The sequence below is a fragment of the Kogia breviceps genome, chromosome 8 (genome assembly GCF_026419965.1).
Source record: "Kogia breviceps isolate mKogBre1 chromosome 8, mKogBre1 haplotype 1, whole genome shotgun sequence".
NCBI classification, from domain to species: Eukaryota; Metazoa; Chordata; class Mammalia; order Artiodactyla; family Physeteridae; genus Kogia; species Kogia breviceps.
Genome location: NC_081317.1, coordinates 84608060 through 84631858, shown reverse-complemented (window position 1 = coordinate 84631858; position 23799 = coordinate 84608060). Strand labels below are relative to the sequence as shown.

The following is a 23799-nucleotide window of genomic DNA, read 5'->3' as shown; positions in this document are numbered from 1 at the left end:
AATCCACCAGCCAATGCAGGGGACACAGGTTCGAGCCCTGGTCCTGGGAGGATCTCACATGCCGCGGTGCAACTAAGCCTGTGAGCCACAACTACTGAGCCCATGTGCCACAACTACTGAAGCCCACGTGCCTAGAGCCCGTGCTCCGCAACAAGAGAAGTCATCGCAATGAGAAGCCCGCACGCTGCAACTAGAGAAAGCCCACGCACAGCAACGAAGACCCAACACAGCCAAAGATAAATAAATACATAAATAAATTTATAAAAAAGAAAAATAAATAAAACTGATCTCCTATTTTAAAACCTGAATTGGTGATGCTTAGTATAATTTTAAAAAGAAAGAAAGAAAGAAAGAAAGAAAGAAAGAAAGAAAGAAAGAAAGAAAGAAAGAAAGAAAGAAAGAAAGAAAGAAAGAAAGAAAGAAAACAACCCCTCATCCGATAAAGTTCAAATGGTGCAGAAAACAAGATTTTACAGCATCTTAAAACGGCCTTATTCTTAACAATTTTTAGTAAGACAGTTATGTTTCATCTTTTTAAAAAGACACACACACAGCTCTCTGGCACAGCACAGGTAAATACAGTGCCCTGGTCAGGGACCCTGCTGACCCACCTCACCAGCGTCTGGTTGTGCAGGTCCCACACGGCGATGTTGCCGTCGCTGCAGCATGAGAAGCAGACCTTGGAGTCGGGGCTGATGGCCAAGGCGTAGCAGGCGGGGGCTGAGGACGTCAGCTCTGCCTTGATGCGCGGGGTGGGAGCCGCCAGGTCCCAAATGGACAGGGTACTGGCTTCCCCTCCCACAATTAGGGTGCGACCATCAGGGAGCAATCGGCAGGAACGGATGTAGTTATCCCTGTTCTGTAGAGACAAAACCCATCAAGAGGTTACTCATGAGGAAAGGAAAACAGCATTAACATGAGAGCAAAAATCCATAAAAGTATTGTGTTCCCTCCTGGTTTCAACGAGCTATTTTCACTTATGACAATGATAAAGTGGATTAATGCTAGTAAATTACATGAAATTAAGGAAGTACTTAAACTTGATCTACAAAATTCAGTACTGAGATATTTAATCTTAATTAGCATGAAAATGCAAAGATCTAGACCCACTTTCGGCACCAGCCGCCTGAGTCATTTGCACATGCAGACGCAGCAGCCCTCACAACCCTGGAAGAGCCGCACCGGGAACCGGGTACACACGGCCTGGCTGCTGAAAGGCCCTGTTTCTGCTGCCAAACAAGTGCCAGGGAGTTAGAGACCTTGTGGTCCCTTCCGTTCGCCTGGCCCTGCGTTACCTGGCCAAGGGACAGGACAGCATGGGCTTGATTAAGCAGCACCAACTGGAGGCAAGGCTTGACCAAGGTGTGTTACGTGACAGAAAACACCACGTCCTCCCAGCTCATGAGGTTATGGGAATCTTGTGCCGTCAGTCACCTTAAACCGACCTAGCATCGTGCTGCCGCGAAAACCAGGCTACTGCTGGTCCAAGGATGAAAATCAAACTGAAATTTCCTAAATAACCCGAGGACGAATACCCATGAGACAGCTAACGGGGTAGCTAGTGTTTGCCACGTGAAGTATTAAGTTACTCTTGTCTCACAGTGTGACAGATTCTGATACTTGGGTACACTCTCACAGAAACCATCGTGGGCTCGTAGTTTTCTTAAACTCCTTTATCAGACAGGAAAGCAAGTGGTCTGCCTGTTCCCATGCACTGGGCAGGGTGAATGAAAACTGCACTGGAGCAAGTGCCACACGTGAAAACCCAGATAAATCTACCTTAAGTAACTGAAAGAAGACACACCTTCTCGTCAGCGCTCCAAGTCAAACAGCACAAATCACTGAAGACAACTACCCGCTTGGGATCAATTCTCTGTGCTGCTGGTACATCCAGGTCCTGTTTCCTGCATGAGGGCTTAAACCACGTTCATCCACATTCACTCACCAGACAGTCGAGCTGAGAGACGGGGCTCTTGTTGCCGGGGTGGCTGATGTCCCAGACCTTGACGCAGCCCTTGCCGCCCGTGTACACGTGTCGCGTGGGGTTGCTGATGGTCACCGCACACACCACCTCCCCGTGGTTCAGGGTGTTGATCTGGCGAGCGTGGCGGGGGATGCCGGGGCCAATGAGGGCGTCCGGGGGGAAGGGGACAGGCTGCATCTGACCGTCTGCAGTAACGTGGAAGGAGTATGCTCTAAGGCAGTGGCGAGGAGAAAAGATAGGAAAGGGAGAATGCAAAAAATGTTACTTAACTGATCACTGTAATGAGACGAGAAATAAAACATTTTCAGTGCTACGTATGATTTGCAAAGAAGTCAAATTTACTGAATATGGTGGAAAGAACATAACTTGCAGAGCCACAGAGCTAAATCTATGATCAAATATTGCGTCAACTCTTCGCTAGCTGCTGTGTGACATCAGTAGTTACATAACCTCTCTGAACCTTACTTGGTTCTGATCTTTAAAATGGAGTGAAGGCTACCTACGCTTCTTAGAGAATTTAATAAGATCACCAATGCCCAGCATAGTAACTACTTCTCCAGGGCACTCTACAAACTTGCACTGCCTTCTACTTCAGGTGATTCAGAAGTCTGTGATAGGATTTTAACCTATAGATCACTTCACTCCAATCAAGTGACTTACTAATGAAAATCAGTAAGCTAAAATTATGAAGTTTTAAGGTGTTAAGAGGATCTAGGCCTAGATACTGAAATGGCCTATGACCCACCAAAAAATGAAAAAAAATTTTTGGATTAAGTCTCATCAGACTTGACAATAACAAATCCTAGTAATCCTATTCCCAATGGAATTAGAACCTAAACAAGCATCCTGTGTGACTGCCCCAGAGGCCCACCTGTGAGTTCCTATCAGTAGCTCCATCTCCAGGTCATTTCCAGGGAAAACCCTCCAGTTGTGAAAGCATTTGGCTCTAAAGTGCAACTTAAGTTAAAGCATCTCCCTCAACAGACATCTCTATTCTTAAGGCACTGAAGTCAGGGAACAGTCAGCAAGTGAGGCCGCTGGGATGCATGTTGGGTTTCAGGAGGCAGGAGGTGTTGGTGGTAGGCAGGAGGGAGCAGGGCCTGTCTTGGGGAACCATCACGGGCAGTAGCCCACTTTGGAGATGATGTCATTGTCTTTGGCATGGAGCTTCAGAATGTGCTCTGTTTATGGGAAGAAGTTTATGAAAGACATACCAAGGGAAAACATTTGTGGGTAGACGAAGGACAGGAGCTTGGACCTATTGGGGAAGTTTTAGAATCAAAACAGTTTACAGTTCCTTAATGCAAAAGTCTACAGGCTAGCCACATGCATCAAAATTCAGCCCATTACTGAGGGGACATCATCAACAGAGTCCCAAATGTCCCCAGAAAGGATGCGGCTGTGGCAGATTGGGGGACCAGAGGGCAAAGGGCTTTCCCTCTCTCTCTGTAAATTACACAGAGAGGTGGGTGAGAACTGGGCTGTAGAAGAGGAGTATGTCAGACTGCTGAGGGGGAAGTGGTGGGAAGCTAGGAAGACAAGAGACATATTCCTGTGGTGGAAGCAACGGACTTGGAGACATGCTGGATGCGTGGCCTGGGAGACAGAGATGCTGAGCAGGGCTCTCAGGCTTGGAACCCAGGTGGCTACTTGGCCACAATACATCAGTGAAGGTGACAGGGAAGCTCAACTGAAGTGTACACACGTGGGGAGGTGAATGGTGTGGCTTTCTTCAACCTGAGGGCACGTGAGAACCCAAGCACCTCAACCAGAAGTGGAGCACTGTGATTCAGAAGAGTTCAGATCAGAAAGATCAATGTGTGCTCATCCACAAAGAAGTGATAGCTGAAGCTAAAGGAGCAGAAAAGAATAATCCTGGGGCAGATTATGTAATGAGTAGACGAGATACAAAATTTAAGAAAATGCTTACAACATGTAGGGGACCTTTAGCAAGAGCGGTCAGAGAGGTGGATAATCAGGAGAGACAACAACATAGAAAGGGGGAGTAGATGGCCAATCACATATTTCTTGGGTTATCCCACTGTGAGAAGCACTTGGGGATGCAACCTAGAGAAAAAACCCCACCTACCCCTTATTCTCCAAAAATTACATTCTGGGGGCTGGGGGTAGGTGGCAGGTGGGCTGAGGGGCTGATTCATTAGTGAGATACAAACATATATAAAGATTAAAATGTCAGATGGTCAATGCTATGAACAGTGGACAGGCCACGTACTCTGAGAATTTGACAAAGTGAGAAGAACAGGGAAATTCATGGCAATGGGGCTGCAATATAAAGAACAGGTATTAATTTCCTTGGCCAAGAAAGGAAGATGGTATGAGGAGGAGTATGGTACACTGAAGGCCAGAGGTAGGTAGGATGCTTACACTATTCACTTAGTCAGAAAATATTTATTAAATACCCAATATGAATCAGGTACTATCAGATGCTGGGGAATCAGAGGTGAATAAGATATTCAAAGTCCCTATCCTCCAGAGCCTACATCCTAGAAGGGAAAAGAGCTAATATATAAGCTGATAAATCAGTAACCTCAGACAGCAGTAAATGTGCTCGCTCTCTCGCTTGCTCTCTCACACACGCACACACACACAGTTTCAGATAAAAGAGACGGAAGGCACGCAGCAAGGTCCGAGGCGGTGTGCAAGCTGAGAGCTGAGGGAGGACCTAGTCTTGCACGCGTAGAGAAGGGAGGGGGCAGTCAATGCAAGTCTAAGAAGCAGCAGCGAGGGAGAAAGCCAGGGCCACTCAAGGGAGAGTGACAGGCTGGAGAGGGATGCAGGGGCCATGTGAAAAAGGGCCTCGTAGGCTGTGAGGCAGAGTTCGTCCTGTTATTCCGAGTGGAGTGGGAAGTCACTGGAGACTTGTGTGTGGGGCAGTGAGCGCCATGATTCAGGTCATGTTTTCAACGAACTGTTCTGGTTGTTGGGGGAAGCATGGATTATAGGTGGCAGAATGGAAGAGGGCAAACTAGTCAGGGGGCTGGCTAGTGCAGCAATCTAGGGGGAAGCTAGTAGCCAGGGCTTGGGGGACAGTTAGAAAGCTGGGAATGGATCTGCAATTCAAGATTTCTCTGGGTAGAGGCAGAGAAGGCTGTACTGGATGGCATGCGTGGATACTGGAGGTGACGGTGAGGGCTGATGACAAGGTCTTCTTTGGGGTCTATAAGTAGGTAACTGAAGTCGAGAAGGGCAGAGGTTCACTAGAGGTGATGTGGCCCAAGCCCTGAGATGATGTTACTGGGGGGCTGACCTTGTGAACAGCAGTGACACCCAGGATGATGGCAGGCTCTGAGTGGACCAAGTGTCAAGTTTTTAATTAATTGGGAAATCTCCCAAAAAGGCTGAGGAGGGGGTAGAGACCCACAGCACAGGCCTGAAAGGGGTTGGGTTTTCACAAGAAGGTAGACTGAGTTCAGTTCTGGAAGAGACTGGAAAGGAACAGGAGGTGGGGGAGGGAATCAACCATAGCCTTTATCAGCCCTACCACTGGCTCCAACTGCTGATGTGAAGTAAATGAAAGGGCACCCCTTGGAGGGCTGTGGGTGAAGGGGTCTCCTCGGGAGAGAGCCAGGCGTCAGTTCAGGCAAGGAGGGGAAGGCAGTCATGCTTGTAGAGAAAGGCTGAGATTCTGAGGGATGACAACGGAGACAAAGGCTAATTGATTTAGCAATTAAGAGGTCATGACGACTAAATCTTAAAGAAAGAAAAAGGAAGATTATTCCAAGTTTAGATGGTGTTATACATTCTTAATGATAATCTCCTTGAAAAGACATCCCTTCTCTCCCCTCTAGAATAACTAAATGGTTTTTAAAGAGCCTTGAGAATTTAAATAGTTAAGAAATCAGGCAAACCATTTCTTTTGAGGTTTTCAATATGACATTATTCAACTCAATGACAACCACTCTGTGAGCACCTACTATGTTCCTGGAACTCCCTTATTAAGAATTTCAAGAGCCTAATTGCATTAAGGATATAATGTAGCCCCCTGTCTTCTATTAATATATATAAGACACTCAAAACTGGAAGCAAGAAAGCTCTAGTACATAGTTACCATCAGATTTCAACGAAATCTTTGATGTGTAGCTAGCAAAGAGTACTGGAATGTGTAATGAAAGCCAACCTTTCTAGAAATTAGGGAGGCCCAGGCTTGAAAACCTTTTCTTTTTCTACCTAACTAAATGCATCAATACTCCTTATCCACATACTCTGATTTAGACATCATGCTGAGATACAGTATCAGGTAAGACACTTGCCTTGCCCATAAGTGGCTTGTAATCTAGGAAGCATGATGAGAAAAGTATAGAAATGATTACAATACCAGGTGCAAGATGGGAAGGATGAAGTTCTGTGGTGGTTCAAAAACCAAAAATAAAGCTTATGTTTCATGAGAGACATGGTACTGGAGATGGGTTTTAGAGAATGGAAGGATTTTACCAAAGAGGGAGGAAGATGGAAAAACCGTTCCAGGTGGAGGGAGAAGCTCTAAAAGGAAGAGGTGAAATGATCTGGGAAAGTCCTGGATTGGTTTTCATTGGGGAATTCATTTATTTAACATGACCCAACACAGTAAGTGGTTGAAGGAGCTGGCCCAAGCACAGCCTGATAAAATACACTGCACGCGCGCACACACACGCACACACACACACACCCCACACAATGTATAAAAGGGAGGGCCTAGAAAGCCAGCCTGAGAATTTCACAAACAGAATTTACTGAAGAGTGTTTTTAGGAGGAGTGGGACATTACTGGGGCAAAGCCACTCATAGAATAAATTTGGTAGCAAGGAGTACAATGGACAGAAGGTATAAGAGAATTCTTTGAATAATCTAGACGAGAGGCAATGGGGGACCTGAACTAGGCAAGGAGAAGGATGACACACTAGAAGTAACTGGATATGAAACTGTGTAGGACTCAACTAATGAGATGTGAGGAAGAAGCCAATAATAACTGAGTTTCTGAACTCAGGGAACAAGGAACAGGGTACTCTGAAAACCAGGCAATTGGGAGGAACATCTAGTCTGGGGAAGCACTTTGTGAATATGATGAATTTGTAGTGCAAGGAATACACACTCAAGATGCCTAGCTGAGATGTCCAACAAAGAACTAAAAATACAGTGCTGGAAGGAATAGGTGCAGGGAGACAGAGAAATTCTCTCGGCAAGCAAAGCTACTAAAAGCTAAGATTGATCTCCAAGGGAGATGGTGAAAAGAAAGGAAGTTTGGACTTTCTGACAAAACTATACTTCAAACAATTCAGACATCTGCAAATCTATCTGTTTAAAACATGTGTATCGAAGTTGCTGTTTTATTTGGATCACCATCTTTTGATGAAACCCCAGCATAAAAAAAAAAAAAAGAAACCCCAGCATAGCCAAGAAGATTCTTGGCCTTCCCACCTCCACCTCCCTCTATGAGAGGCCCACTTCTGTAATGCCATACTCATCATTTCCATGCTTTGCGACACCTTGCCCACGTTTCCAATGTCTCACGAGATAGAACTAGAACTTGAATTCACAATGAAAGGTCTGGCTGTTGTACTGAAGTACTTCATGCAGGAGGACAGAAGACTGGGTTCTAGTAGCATGTGAACCCACTAGCAGGTTAGCAAGCCAACAAATACTTGAGGGTTTGCTGTGTGTCAGGAATTGTTCCTATTTTGAAAAATCTTGCTTTATAAAAACAAATAAAAACAACAGAGAAGAATTTCTGAATTCTGAGCAGCCTAAAACCCATAAATCTGAGATTTTTTGTTATGGCTGAAATCACATGTCATTTCCCATAATATAATTAGTGCAATGGCTTTAATCAAATACTTTTATGCTATTTATAAAAGTCTCATGTAAGTAGCAAGTGAGGAAAAAAGTCCACTTTTGGCTTGTGTTGAAATTAAACTCTGCTGTCCTTCTAGTTAGTTACTGAGGGGAACCTTTGCTAATTCACCAGCATAAGCAAGTGGACTCAATGTGAATTATCAAATAAATGCTATTTTATTAATTAGTTTGGAACATGCATTTAATTATAATTTTTGATAATATCTAGCAATTCTTATGTAAAAAATAATTAGGACAGAGATGCACAACTGTTGTAAGTCTTTTGAGAGAAAGGCAGTTACTTTGTGTGTGTGGTGAGGGAGGCCTTTAGGTGATTTATTATTTTTTATGTTCTAGCACAAAAAATAGTTTTCTTGTTGAAAAACATTTACATGTTTCACAACTCTGTAAAAATCTTTAATGAAAGTATTTCTCTCTATATGCATAAATGAGTGTGAACTTATGTGCCTCAGTGCCTCGGTGAAGACCAATGACAGGAACAGGAGTCGAATTGACTCAGCCTAGCCTCCCTGGGCAGTCTCAGCCCCCCACCATGCTCTACTGCATGAGCAATCCAAGGACTGGTAATAACCTGGGCAAAGCTCAAGGGGGAACGATGCTGCAGTTGACTCAAGAGCCACTGCATATCAAACACTGTGCTAAACATATACCATATCATCTCATCCTCATGCCCTCCTTATCAGGGAGATGCCAGCCCTGCTTTAAAGATGAGCCAACTGAAGCTCATAATAAAGTCACTTCCTTCCTAGTGTCAACTGGCAGAGTCAAAATTCAAACTTGGATCTGTCACACTCCAAAATTCATATTCTGTTGAACACACCACACTCTCTTTGGGGTTCTTGATGTCATCTGCCAATTGCATGTGGTGTATCTCTGTCATTCCAGGAACAAAAATTCTCAGCCATGGAGATTGGTTCAAGATGGCAGATTAGAAGGACATGCGCTCACTCTCTCTTGTGAGAGCACTGAAATCACAACTAACTGCTGAACAATCATCGACAGGAAGACACTGGAACACACCAAAAATTATACTCCACATCCAAAGACAAAGGAGAAGCCACAATGACATGGTAGAAGGAGTGCAATCACAATAAAATCAAATCCCATAACTGCTGGGTGGGTGACTCAAAGACTGGAGAACACTTATACCACAGAAGTCCACCCACTGGACCAAAGGTTCTGAGCCCCACGTCAGGCTTCCCAACCTAGGGGTCCGGCAACGGGAGGAGGAATTCCTAGAGAATCAGACTTTGAAGGCTAGCGGGATTTGATTGCATGACTGGGGGAAACAGAGACTCCACTCTTGGAGGACACACACAAAGTAGTGTGTGCATCGGGACCCAGGGGAATGAGCACTGACCCCTCAGGAGACTGAACCAGACCTACCTGCTAGTGTTGGAGGGTCTCCTGCAGAGGCGCGGGGTGGCTGTGTCTCACCATGAGGACAGGACACTGGCAGCAGAAGTTCTGGGAAGTACTCCTTGGCATGAGCCCTCCCAGAGTCAGCCATTAGCCCCACCAAAGAGCCTGGGTAGGCTCCAGTGTTGGGTCGCCTCAGGGCAAACAACCAACAGGGAGGGAACCCAGCCCCACCCATCAGCAGACAAGTAGATTAAAGTTTTACTGAGCTCTGCCCACCAAAGCAACACCCAGCTCTACCCACCACCAGCCCCTCCCACCAGGAAACTTACACAAACCTCTTAGATAGCCTCATCCACCAGAGGGCAGACAGCAGAAGCAAGAAGAACTACAATCCTACAGCCTGTGGAACAAAACCCACATTCACAGAAAGAAAGACAAGATGAAAAAGGCAGAGAGGGCTATGCACCAGATGAAGGGACAAGATAAAACCCCAGAAAAACAACTAAATGAAGTGCAGATAGGCAACCTTCCAGAAAAAGAATTCAGAATAATGATAGTGAAGATGATCCAGGACCTCGGAAAAAGAATGGAGGCAAAGATCGAGAAGATGCAAGAAACGTTTAACAAAGACCTAGACGAACTGAAGAACAAACAAACAGGGATGAACAATACAATAATCAACAGCAGAATAACTGAGGCAGAAGAACAGATAAGTGACCTGGAAGACAGAATAGTGGAATTCACTGCTGTGGAACAGAATAAAGAACAAAGAACGTGAAGAAATAAAGACAGCCTAACAGATCTCTGGGACAACATTAAACGTAACAACATTCACATTATAGGGGTCCCAGAAGGAGAAGAGAGAGAGAAAGGACCCAAGAAAATATTTGAAGAGATTATAGTCGAAAACTTGCTGAACATGGGAAAGGAAATAGCCACCTAAGTCCGGGAAGCACAGACAGTCCCAGGCAGGATAAACCCAAGGAGAAACACGCCGAGATACATAGTAATCAAACTGATAAAAATTAAAGACAAAGAAAAATTATTGAAAGCAACAAGGAAAAAACAACAAATAACATACAAGGAAACTCCCATATGGTTAACAGCTGATTTCTCAGCAGAAACTCTACAATCTAGAAGGGAGTGGCATAATATATTTAAAGTGATGAAAGGGAAGAACCTACAACCAAGATTACTCTACCCGGCAAGGATCTCACTCAGATTCCACAGAGAAATCAAAAGCTTTACAGACAAGCAAAAGCTAAGAGAATTCAGCACCACCAAACCAGTTCTGCAGCAAATGCTAAAGGAACTTCTCTAAGTGGGGAACACAAGAGAGGAAAAGGATCTACAAAAACAAACCCATAACTATTAACAAAATGATAACAGGAACATACATATCGATAATTACCTTAATCGTGAATGGATTAAATGCTCCAAACAAAAGACACAGGCTCACTGAATGGATACCAAAACAAGACCCATATATATGCTGTCTACAAGAGACTCACTTCAGACCTAGGGACACATACAGACGGAAAGTGAGGGGAGGGAAAACATATTCCATGCAAATGGAAATCAAAAGAAAGCTGGAGTAGCAATATTCATCTCAGATAAAACATACTTTAAAATAAAGAATGTTACAAGAGACAAGGAAGGACACTACATATGATCAGAGGATCAATCCAAGAAGAAGATATAACAATTATAAATATATATGCACCCAACATAGGAGCACCTCAATATGTAAGGCAACTGCTAACGGCTATAAAAGAGGAAATTGAAAGTAACACAATAACGGTGGGGGACTTTATCACCTCATTCACACCAAGGACACATCATCCAAACAGAAAATTAATAAGGAAACACAAGCTTTAAATGACACAATAGACCAGATGGATTTAATTGATATTTATAGGACATTCCATCCAAAACCAGGAGATTACACTTTCTTCTCAAGTGTGCACGAATGTTCTTCAGGATAGATCACATCTTGGGTCACTAATCAAGCCTCAGTAAATTTAAGAAAATTGAAATCATATCAAGCTTCTTTTCTGACCACAACGCTATGAGATTAGAAATCAATTACAGGGGAAAAAATGTAAAAAAACACAAACACACAGAGGCTAAACAAAACGTTACTAAATAACCAAGATATCACTGAAGAAATCAAAGAGGAAATCAAAAAATACCTAGAGACAAATGACAATGAAAACATGATGATCCAAAACCTATGGGACGCAGCAAAAGCAGTTCTTAACAGGGAAGTTTATAGCAATACGAGCCTACCTCAAGAAACAAGAAAAATCTCAAATAAACAACCTAACCTTACACCTAAAGGAACTAGAGAAAGAAGAACAAACAAAACCCAAAGTTAGCAGAAGGAAAGAAATCATAAACATCAGAGCATAAATAAATGAAATAGAAACAAAGAAAACAAGAGCAAAGATCAATAAAACTAAAAGCTGGTTCTTTGAGAAGATAAACAAAATTGATAAACCATTAGCCAGACTGATCAAGAAAAAGAGGGAGAGGACTCAAATCAATAAAACTGGAAATGAAAAAAAGGAGAAGTTATAACAGACACCACAGAAATACAAAGCATCCTATGAGACTATTACAAGAAATTCTATGCCAATAAAATGGACAACCTAGAAGAAATGGACAAATTCTTAGAAAGGTATAATCTTCCAAGACTGAACCAGGAAGAAATAGAAAATATGAAGAGACCAATCACAAGTAATGAAATTGAAGCTGTGACTGAAAATCTTCCAACAAACAAAAGTCCAGGACCAGACCGGTGAAGACAGGTGAATTCGATCAAACATTTAGAGAAGAGCTAACATCCATCCTTCTCAAACTCTTCCAAAAAACTGCAGAGGAAGGAATACTCTCAAACTCATTCTATGAGGCCACCATCACCCTGATACCAAAACCAGACAGAAATACTACAAAAAAAGAAAATTACAGACCAATATCACTGATGAATATAGATGCAAAAATCCTCAACAAAATACTAGGAAACAGTATCCAACAACACATTAAAAGGATTATATACCACGATCAAGTGGAATTTATCCCAGGGATGTAAGGATTCTTCAATATATGCAAATCAATCAATGTGACACACCATATTAATAAATTGAAGAAAAACATATGATCATCTCAATAGATGCAGAAAAAACTTATGACAAAATTCTACACCCATTTATGATAAAAACTGTCCAGAAAGTGGGCAGAGAGGGACCCTACCTCAACATAATAAAGGCCATAAATGACAAACCCACAGCAAACATCATTCTCAATGGTGAAAAACTGAAAGCATTTCCTCTAAGATCAGGAACAAGATAAGGATGTTCCCTCTCGCCACTATTATTCAACACAGTTTTGGAAGTCCTAGTCACGGCAATCAGAGAAGAAAAAGAAATAAAAGGAATACAAATTGGAAAAGAAGAAGTAAAAGAGTCACTGTTTGCAGATGACATGATACTACTATACATACAGAATCCTAAAGATGCCACCAGAAAACTACGAGAGCTAATCAATGAATTTGGTAAAGTTGCAGGAAACAAAATTAATGCACAGAAATCTCTTGCATTCTTATATACTAATGATGAAAAATCTGAAAGAGAAATTAAGGAAACACTCCCATTTACCATTGCAACAAAAAGAATAACATACCTAGGAATAAACCTACCTAGGGAGACAAAAGACCTGTATGCAGAAAACTATAAGACACTGATGAAAGAAATTAAAGATGATACCAACAGATGGAAAGATATTCTTGTATTGGAAGAATATCCCGTTCTTGGATTGGAAAAACCAATATTGTGAAAATGACTATACTACGCAAAGCAATCCTCAGATTCAATGCAATCCCTATCAAATTATCAATGGCATTTTTTACAGAACTAGAACAAAAAATCTTAAAATATGTATCGAGACACAGAAGACCCTGAATAGCCAAAGCAGTCTTGAGGGAAAAGAAACGCAGTTGGAGAAATCAGACTCCCTGACTTCAGACTGTACTACAAAGCTACAGTAATGAAGACAATATGATACTGGCACAAAAACAGAAATATAGATCAATAGAACAGGACAGAAAGCCCAGAGGTAAACCCATGCACATATGGTCACCTTACTTTTGAAAAAGGAGGCAAGAATACACAATGGAGAAAAAACAGCCTCTTCAATAAGTGGTACTGGGAAAACTGGACAGCTACATGTAAAAGAATGAAATTAGAACACTCCTTAACACCATACACAAAAATAAACTCAAAATGGATTAGAGACCTAAATATAAGACCAGACACTATCAACTCTTAGAGGAAAACATAGGAAGAACACTCTTTGACATAAATCACAGCAAGATCTTTTTTGAGCCACCTCCTAGAGTAATGGAAATAAAAGCAAACAAATGGGACCTAATGAAACTTAAAAAACTTTTGCACAGCAAAGGAAACCATAAACAAGATGAAAAGACAACCCTCAGAATGGGAGAAAATGTTTGCAAATGAATCAACGGACAAAGGATTAACCTCAAAAATATATAAACAGCTCATGCAGCTCAATATTAAAAAAACAAACAACCCAATCAAAAAATGGGCACAAACTCGAAATAGACATTTCTCCAAAGAAGACATACAGATGGCCAAGAAGCACATGAAAAGTTGCTCAACATCACTAATTATTAGAGAAATGCAAATCAAAACTATAATGAGGTTATCACCCTCATACCAGTTAGAATGGGCATCATCAGAAAATCTACAAACAACAAATGCTGGAGAGGGTGTGGAGAAAAGGGAACCCTCTTTCCCTGTGTGTGGGAATGTAAATTGATACAGCCACTATGGAGAACAGTATGGGGGTTCCTTAAAAAACTAAAAATAGGGCTTCCTTGGTGGCGCAGTGGTTGAGAGTTCGCCTGCCAATGCAGGGGACACGGGTTCGTGTCCCGGTCTGGGAAAATCCCACATGCTGTGGAGTGGCTGGGCCCGTGAGCTATGGTTGCTGAGCCTGTGCGTCTGGACCCTGTGCTCCTCAACAGGAGAGGCCACAACAGTGAGAGGCCCGTGTACCAAAAAACAAACAAACAAACAAACAAACAAAAAACAACTAAAAATAGAACTACCATATGACCAGCAGTCCCACTACTGGGCTTATACCGAGAGAAAACCATAATTCAAAAAGACACATGCACCCCAATGTTCACTGCAGCACTATTTACAATAGCCAGGTCATGGAAGCAAGCTAAATGCCCATCGACAGATGAATGGATAAAGAAAATGTGGTACATATATACAATGGAATATTACTCAGCCATAAAAATAAAATAAAAATAAAATAAAACACAGACCTACTAGAACATGGACTTGAGGATATGGGGAGGGAGAAGGGTAAGCTGTGATGAAGTGGGAGAGCGGCATGGACATATATACACTACCAAACGTAGGGTGGACAGCTAGTGGGAAGCCGCTGCATGGCACAGGGAGATTAGCTAGGTGCTTTGTGACCACCTAGAGGGGTGGGATAGGGAGGGTGGGAGGGAGGGAGATGCAAGAGGGAAGAGATATGGGAACATATGTATATGTATAACCGATTCACTTTGTTGTAAAAGCAGAAACTAATACACCATTGTAAAGCAATTATACTCCAATAAAGATGTTAAAAAAAAAAAAAATTAAGTGGCAGAGGTGCGATTCAAACCAGTGCAGTTTGGCCTCAAAAAAAAGGAACGAAATTGGGTCATTTGTAGAGACGTGGATGGATCTAGAGACTGTCATGCAGAGTGAAGTAAGTCAGAAAGTGAAAAACAAATATCGTATATTAATGCATACATGTGGTACCTAGAAAAATGGTACAGATGAACCGGTGTGCAGGGCAGAAATAGAGACACAGATGTAGAGAACAAACGTATGGACACCAAGTGGGGAAAGTGGTGGTGGGTGGGTGGTGGTGGTGTGATGAATTGGGAGATTGGGATTGACATGTATACACTGATGTGTATAAAATGGATGACTAATAAGAATCTGCTGTAAAAAAATAAATAAATAAAATTCAAAAATTCAAAAAAAAAAATTCTCAGCCATCCTGAAACCCATCAACCTTCCTCCCAAAAGGATCTCAACAATTTTATAATGCTATGTGTCAAGACTGGGGGAAGGAAGGGAGCCCAGCTCAAGGCTCAGAAGTGCCTCTTGAATCAGACCAGCTGGGATTTTACAGTGGTTCAACTGGCCCAAATCCCCACACTGAGACTGTTGTTGCTTCTTTAGATACACCTAACACACTTTCACCCCTCGGGGCCACTGGGCAGCAGCAGAGATGAGAAGCACCACCTCATCTGGTAGTGGTTACACGATAGTTCTGGGTGCAACTGCCGGTTAACTAAGTGGTAACTCTACAGTACCTGAAAATGGGATGATACTGCTTCCCTCAAGGAACGTCTCCATCCCCACAGGTTCATATGGTACTTGTAGGTATTCAGTTTATTTGACTAATCCTATGGCCTTGTTATTTAGTCACTGTTTGAAACAGACCAAACTTTTACCTTCAAGTACACCAGGGTTCTTTTTTTTTTTTCGGTACGCGGGCCTCTTACTGTTGTGGCCTCTCCCGTTGCGGAGCACAGGCTCCGGACGCGCTGGCTCAGCGGCCATGGCTCACGGGCCCAGCTACTCGGTGGCATGTGGGATCGTCCCAGACCGGGGCACGAACCTGTGTCCCCTGCATCAGCAGGCGGACTCTCAACCACTGCGCCACCAGGGAAGCCCTACACCAGGGTTCTTGGTCAACAAGACTTGTCAGTCAACAACTATTTGCAGAACACACACAGGTACACAGAATTTTACGGTAATTGATATTTATACCTTCAACTCTCAAGGAACTCAAAGTCTAATTTGCCTTGCCTCCCTTATTAATCAGTCAAACACTTACTGAGCCCACAATGTGTTTGATGCAATGGGGAAATTTAGGGTAGAGTGTGTAGAGAAGTTACAGAAGGAAGGGCCAAGAACATGATCAGGTGGAAAGTGAAGGAAGGGTCAAGGTCAGGCATGTTTAACACTGTGGAGCCAGCAACATGGGGAGCAAAGAAGACACACAGGAAACAACAGGGTGACAACTAAGTGTCTGAGTGTATAGCAGTGAATAAACAAGCAATGGGAGGTCAGTGAAGGGAGAGATCGGCACATGTCTTCATTCATTCATTGAACAAGCATAAATTGTGAGCACCAATTGTGAAGATGAAGCCGAAGAGCCAAGAGAACTGTGCACAGGTAGTAATAAAAAGGTGCACTGGAAAAATGAAGGATGAGGAATGACATATGGGGAGAGGTTAGAATGCACAAGAAGAGGCTGGAACAGCTGATGTGTCTTGCCTTCATAGCTCTAGGGGGTCATGAAAACAGAGGCTCTAAATACACAGCTTACAGGACAAGAAGCCAATTGAACAAGCCACCTTTTCCAGAAACACAAATGAGCGTCAGACCACAGTTCCTTCTTTTCAGCCTTTGAAGTTTGGCAGGTCTTTTCCTAACATGCTCAAATTTTGAGCATCTAGGTTTGCACATAAGACAACTTCTTCTTTCCAGGGCAACAAAAAGAATTGCCTTGCAATAAGTAACAGATGTAGAGAAGACCTGACTGCTGGAGATGCCTCAGCAATTTGCATTTCCATATTAGAAGCTTGAGATTTTAAACTGAAAATACAAAACCCTACCTCATTACCTCTTCCTTTGTGCTAAGAGAAAATGGAAAATACTTTGCAAAAAACAAAAACAAAACCACCCCAGAAGACACAGGAACTTGCCAACACCGTCTAGCAGTGCTCAGAGTCCAAAGGGCCAGCGAGGGCCCAGACACACAGTGAGCACAAAGCAGAGGCAGGTACTCACGGTTTTCCTCCTGGAATGCCTGTCAGGTTTGGAGGTATTGCTGGCACACGCATGTGATGGTGTGGGTCAAATCCAACCTAAAATTTTTCCCAAGCAAGACAACAAAAACAAATATGGTTATATCAACTCATTTCATCCTACTCAGTATCTTTCCAAATCCTAGGAGAACAGATGCTTTAAAAATGTGATTTTAGAGATAAATACACAAGTACTGATTGATGAAATGACAGGATGTTCATGATTTCACAGTAACATACTAGGGGGTGGAACAAACATGAAAATAACAGTATTATTATTGAAGCTCATGATGGAAATGAAGGGTTCACTATATTTACTATATTATTTGCTCTACTTCTGTAGGTTTAAAAATTTCTTTTAAAAAAAGGAACATAAAACAAAAGAATTCCCTCACCTTACAAAAGAAAAAGAATCTCACAATATGATTACATGCAGTTTAATTTTAAATACACACAGGTCCCTTTATAAATCCCTCAAATTTCATAAACTTTCTTAAAAAAAAAAATACGTGTGGCAACCCTCTGCGCTCTGGAACACTTTTATGCTGTAAAAGCGCACAAACATACCACTGGCGATCTCCCGTAGGCCGCGGCTGCGGCTGCAGCGGCCGCGGCGGCGCTCATCTGCGGGGAGATGTTGTGCAGCCCCGCGTAGGCAGCTCCAGGGCTGGTCAGCTCCCCATTCATCCCAGCGTGCGGCACGATTCCAAAGGGGGTCGGATATGGACAAGGTACTGCCATTGGGGTCCTTAGGCTCGAGGCTACAGACCCAAATGGAAGGAAGGAGAAAAACCAATGATACACACATGAGATAATAATGAAGTATAATGTATATCAGGAGCAACACATTCTTACGTATGTTAAAAAGTAGGATCTAAAGTTCAAATAAGCTTATTTTAATATTCTCAAAAGTCATTCAAGCCTTCATCAGGGTTCATGTCTTCCCCGTATCTTACTGAACACCTACTATGTGTCAGACATGGTAGTGCCAGGTGCTCAATTTGGATTAAAGAACTTACAGCCAGTCAACTCTGGTCATTAGTACTCTTAATGTATAACACTCTTTAAATTGCTTTGATTTCTTTAAAAACAGGAAGCATAAATATGTAGAGAAACTTTTTTCTCACTAACCCAAGGGGTCGACTCCTGGCGGTTTTCCGGGAACAGGCCTCAATCCGGGAGTGGAATTACTGCCTGGGGTGGGTGCATCGCTTCGTGGAGTAGGGGTATTGGACTTCGACACAGGAGTGGTAGATTTTTCATTCTAACAAGAGATGTAATGGAATACACTGCTAGTTAGAACATAATTTTAACAATTATGTTACACATTTGAAAAGGTAGAGTAAAAGAAAAGGAAAAAGAAATGGAAAAGATTCTTTAGCATGGGCCTCTCTTTTCATTAGTTAAAAAGAGCTATCAAAAAAACAAAAAGTGTTTCCTGAGACCACAAAACCAATGTTCAAGAGAACATAAATCAAAGCTGAACTTGGGGCGGAGTAGACCATTTCCAGGAAACTGGTCTGAGTTAGACAGACACTGACAAATCATGACGTCCCGATGTGACTGGCCACTTGCTGGTCGCTTTAATACCGAGTGGTTTGAATTGGGTTCCTGATGGATGGTTTGTGCCACAAGAGGCTCCCTTGGTTAACAGGTCCCGTTGAAAAAGATCCAAGCCTGAATCATCACAGAGATCAGCACAGAGGAGCTGCCATTACAAGGCCGGAAGGCCAAGAGAAAACAACAGAAAAAAACTTAAATCTAGCCCTGTGCCAGACACATTCTCCAAAACTGCAGACAAACTGAGGAATTTTCTTTCCCTCAGCTGTGAATTCAAAAGGTTATTTGAAAACGGAATTCGTCTTTTTTTTTTTTTTTTAATGCTATGTTACAAGGACACAACTGGTGAGGAAAAAGGAAGGCACACTACATAAAAATGCAATTAACTATACAGCCACAGAAGAAGCGGGTATGGGGAGATTACCCTGACTTGCAAGCAGTTTTATTTGTGCGTTTCTGATTTGTGGTGTGAGTCAAGGTAGACTTTTATAAATGACAGATTACTTTTTAGACAGGAAGGGAAAATTATTGCAATCATATATAGCTTGGTAATTCCAAAAAAGCTAGCAACAAAATCACATCCAAGCCAAAAACTAAATTTACCATAAACCACAGGTGACAAAACCATCTCTGTAACCCCAGTATATATTTCTTTGTCTTCGCTGAGACTCGTTTCACTCAATTTCCTCATGTCCCTCCCCCTATCCTTGCAAAAAGAGTCACAAAACATCCATCACCAACAAAGTCAGTGAACCTGCTCTGTTCTAAAAGTACTTGTCAATTCCACTTGAATACTGAACATACACATATACTTGGTGGTAAAAGTCCTATGGAAAAATGTGGAAAATACAAAATTTTAAAAATAATTTAACCTAACCATCTGGAAATGGGCAACGCTAAGAAAGATGGTGAGGAACTGCTTACAAGGCTAAGTTCTTTGGATTTGGAGGAAGGAGTACTGCTGGAGGATGCGATCGAGGCTGGACTGATGGGGGCATCTTTCTTGAGAAGGCGTGTCTTGTCCAGGCCATTCTCTCTTGGGGAATGTGCAGGGCTCCCTCGAGGTGAGGATGGATCCTACAAAGGAACATCAAGGGTATCAAATGCAGCACAGCACATTCACAGTGCCAGAGCACTTGGTGTGGACGTTTCTAGCCAGAAGTCTTCAACAGATTAGAAGCAAAAAATGTTCTGGAATAGATCGTAAGACTCATCAAATTGCTAAAGAAAATATTCAGTATAGAGGTCAATGAAAATACTACAAAATTTATAGTACTTATTTAAAACAGAAACAAAAATCAACACTCTACAAATTTGCAGGTCACTTGCCAAGGTGTGTGCATTCGTGGTGGTAACAACACATATGCACTTCACAGAGTAGAGTAGCAATAAAAAAGGATCAGTAATATAAATCTTTCAGGTAAATAAAACACGGGCCCCTTCAGAAATTAAGGAAACATTGTGGATACTAGTTGTTGGGACACTAATCATCATTATAACTGGTTAAGAGCAGGAAGTCAAATAAGCCACAAACATACCTCATTGGAAACGTCAACCACCAAGTTGTCATCACTCTTCTCACCATCGCTGTCCTGCATTGACAATTGAGAAGCATTATCTCCTCCCCCAGCCAAAAAAAAAAAAAAAAAAAAGGCAGCCAGATTTACCCTAGATAAGTCCAGAGTCATTAACTCCTCACATTTTATAAAAATGAACTGCACCAAACAGTGCTAAACACTCTACAATGAACTGTGTTCTTTAATCTTCATGACGATGTTATGAGGTAAGTAATAGGAAACAGGATGATTCCACTGTAGTTAAAAAAAATTGAAGTTTATGGCTTATTGCTCTAGTATCAGGTGCCAACTGGCAGGCCCACACTACATAAACCAGCCTACAGAAGGGTGGGATTTGTTCTGTCAGTTTCTTTCAAAGACCGGATAAAGGGTCACAATTTCTAAACTGGGAGGATTCACATGAAATTTCAAGTCCTCAGCTTCTTTCGAGGCCTGTGGTCTTGCGGGGCACCAGCAGAGGAAACGGGGTGGAGGCAGCCTGCCTCCGCACCAGTGAGTCCCATTCCGCTTGTTCCCTTCACTGGGTGATCTGAAGAACCAGCCACCAAAGGAAAATTAGCTTCAACTCATGCTAGGGACACATCTGGATGTTTCTGCAAGTTATATTCCACAGAACGTGCTACATTCCTCAGCACAGGAGGTCATCTAGACATTTTCACAGGTTGTCTGTGATTTTACCTTTTCCCTTAACATTTCTAGCTGGCCACAGAAAATTCGACCACCTTGAAATTTATGGAGGGAAGCAAATACATCTAATGGAAACAACATGGAACACAAGTCTTCTTTCTATCGGTTGCAGGATAAAGGACTGTTTTGCGGCTCACAGACACATGTGCACTCACTTGCAAACCCAGACCTCCAGCCAGCCACTTGAGACACAGCTAGAACTCAATAATTATTTTTCTCTCCTAGGATGTTTTTATCTTGTGTTCTAATTTTGGTTGGTAATAGTAAGAGGGTAAAAAGGCGGCTGATTAAAAAGCAAGGTAAACCGCCTCCCCCAAAGCAAAGGCAAGTGAACCTACATAACGAGCTGCGATCTCCTTTTCCTCGGTTTTCTGCTTTTTGCTATCAGAGGAGTAGTCTGTGGAGTTTCTGTGCTTCTCAGCACCTCGGAAACTGGCTGACGGGGATACCGAAGAGCTCTGGAATTAGAAAGGGAAGTGGGGTTAAGAGATGACCAGCCATTCAACGATGTCATTTTTTTAATCACTTGAGACTTGATCTCCTTTTCATTCTTTAGTACATACTCGCAGAGCTGTTAAGAGGAGACAGGAGAGAGGGGAGGAGGTGAAAGGAAGATGAGAACAAAGGTATAGAGAAAAAAAAGGGGGGGGAAGGAAAGAACAAGACAAGAAGGAGAGATGGGACAGAGGGAAAGCAGAGGAATAAAAAGGAGGCAGGGAATAGGTTAAACGCAAAAGGCAAAGGGGCTTTGGTCTAAAGGAGAAATTTATATTTTATCGAGAGAGGAAGCAGATACAAGAGAAAGAGGAGAAAGAAAAGGCAGCCCCCCGCCCACTCTTAATTTGCCAGCTGAGGAGAAGCCAGTATTTCAAGCCTCTATAGAGAAACTGAATAAATTAGAGTCCACCTTGAGAGATAATTACTAATTCTTCAGTGAAAAAAAGAGAGGTACTCCTTGGGGATTTAAGCACCCAAATATGGTGACACAAAGGTCATACTTACAGAATTTTGCTTTAGTCCTGCATTTAAGGGCCTGGGAGATGCAGACTGGCAGGTAAAACAACAACAACACGACAACAACAAAACCACACCTACAAAAATGCACTTTATTATTTTTCTGACTCCTAGTTTCCATGATCTGCTCTTTTCTTTAACCTCTGGAAATCCAGGAACCCCATTAGGACCAGGGAACAGAAAGATGGTCCCTCCCTCTTGGAATCACAGTTGGGGGTGATCTGTTGGGGCTCAGGCCATGTCTATCATCTCTGCTCTTCCAAAGAGCTCTCAGCTGGAGGAGTACCCCACACAGAAAAACACCAGTGACAGAGAAATTCTCTGAAGCACAGAGAATGAGTCTGCCATCGAGGTCAGGTGGCTACTGGGCACAATGAGATGATATGACAGCTTAAAAACCACAGATGAAGAAGAAAGCACTGATGACAACTGTAACTAACTTCAAGGATTGGCCAGTGACTCAGTCCCACACAGAGCAAGGAGAAGCTCTAAAATAAAGGGAGGTATAAGGAGAAGGAGCAGGGCTGAGTGCAGGGCTAACCTGTTGAGGGTGAACTGAAGGCCTGAAGAGCAAGTCCCTCAGTGGGGCAGTGGGGCAGCACTCTCGAGTACTAGATTGACCCAGGTGGGGTGGGCAAGGGCTGATCTTGGAGGGCAGAGGCAAGGAAACTTCGAGATATGGGAAAAATGTTCTAGGAGGAACAAAGAATCACCACCAGAATCTCTTCCTGGCATCCAAATCAATTCAGAAAACTGTTTGGTAAAGCTTTTTTTCTCATTTCTAATTTTACTCATCTTATATAAAATTTACTCCTTGTACTTTTTTTCTTTACCGTATTGGTCTGTTGGCAATAATTAAGTCTTTTTTCCACCCCTGCGTCGGTATAGCTACCAAAAGATCACCCCCTAGTGGTCAGCAGTGGTGATGGCAACTCCTCCACTAGCTCCAAAGGCAGGGGTGCAGGGTGGGAGTTTGGAAGATGAGGAAGACTGAGAAGGATCAGTGAGTTCCCATTGATAGAGGCTGGAAAACCCTAAACCCTTCCTTCCTGTATCAGTCCCTTAAATGTAGGCACCAAGCCCTCTAACGAGCCCTACTCAAACATACACTCTTATGTTTGGTGGCAGAAAAGATGGCAGGCATTATTCATTAAAGCTGAAGACTGAAGCAAAGCACTAGAAGCCAAACAATTTTAAAAAGTGGATTGATTGCTTCTTGACTTTCATGTATGTCCGCTGAGCTCTAATCCTCATTCCCAAGCCGTAAGACTTGATTCAAGGCTTCTGCTTTGCTTTCCTACCATGACCCAATGCAATCAGGTTTTTACAACCATTACCTCTTTGAAATCATGCACACAAACACCATCTGTGAGCTACTACCTAACATATTTAATGCCAGAGCCTGTATCTAGTTTCTCCCCTCTCCAGTCTATCCTCCACATTTCTGGGATTCATTTCCCTAACAGAGATTCTCACCCTTCCTTAAAAATGACAAATGGTGTCCCATCGTCCATAGGAAAAAAGATCAAACTTCTGAGTATAGCTGTTTTCCAAAGCCCTTCACTCCCTGCCCCAATCCAGGGCATGGGCCTTGTCTCACAGCTCTGACCTTGTTTCTCCCTAGTGTGCCATCATCTATTTTCATTGCATTGGCAGCCTTTTTTCCTGGCTTTCAAGAACGCCCTTTCCCTCAGTATCTTCCTTTTGAAATCCTCCCTCACCATTCTTAAGAACTAGCTCTAAACGTCACTGTTCAAAGCTCTCTCAGACACTGTCAGGCAGAATTAATCACTCTTTGCTCCCTTAACATTTTGTTCACCCAATGAGTGGAGCACTCCCAATCAATTGATAGCT

At 42.7% G+C, this 23799-nt stretch overlaps 1 protein-coding gene across 4 annotated transcripts in view; it reads right to left on the bottom strand.

Annotated features, from left to right (window-relative positions):
- TLE4 (TLE family member 4, transcriptional corepressor) overlaps positions 1-23799 on the bottom strand; it is a 151450-nt gene that overhangs the window by 5569 nt on the left and 122082 nt on the right. For all 4 annotated transcript variants that reach the window (XM_059071164.2, XM_059071165.2, XM_059071168.2 and 1 more), the window contains 8 exons: positions 21270-21389; positions 20206-20259; positions 19592-19744; positions 18239-18371; positions 17675-17868; positions 17091-17167; positions 1946-2195; positions 612-859 (listed from right to left, as the gene is read on the bottom strand). In XM_059071164.2, the coding sequence (XP_058927147.1) occupies positions 612-859; positions 1946-2195; positions 17091-17167; positions 17675-17868; positions 18239-18371; positions 19592-19744; positions 20206-20259; positions 21270-21389 (1229 nt within the window). The remainder of the gene's footprint in view (positions 1-611; positions 860-1945; positions 2196-17090; positions 17168-17674; positions 17869-18238; positions 18372-19591; positions 19745-20205; positions 20260-21269; positions 21390-23799) is intronic.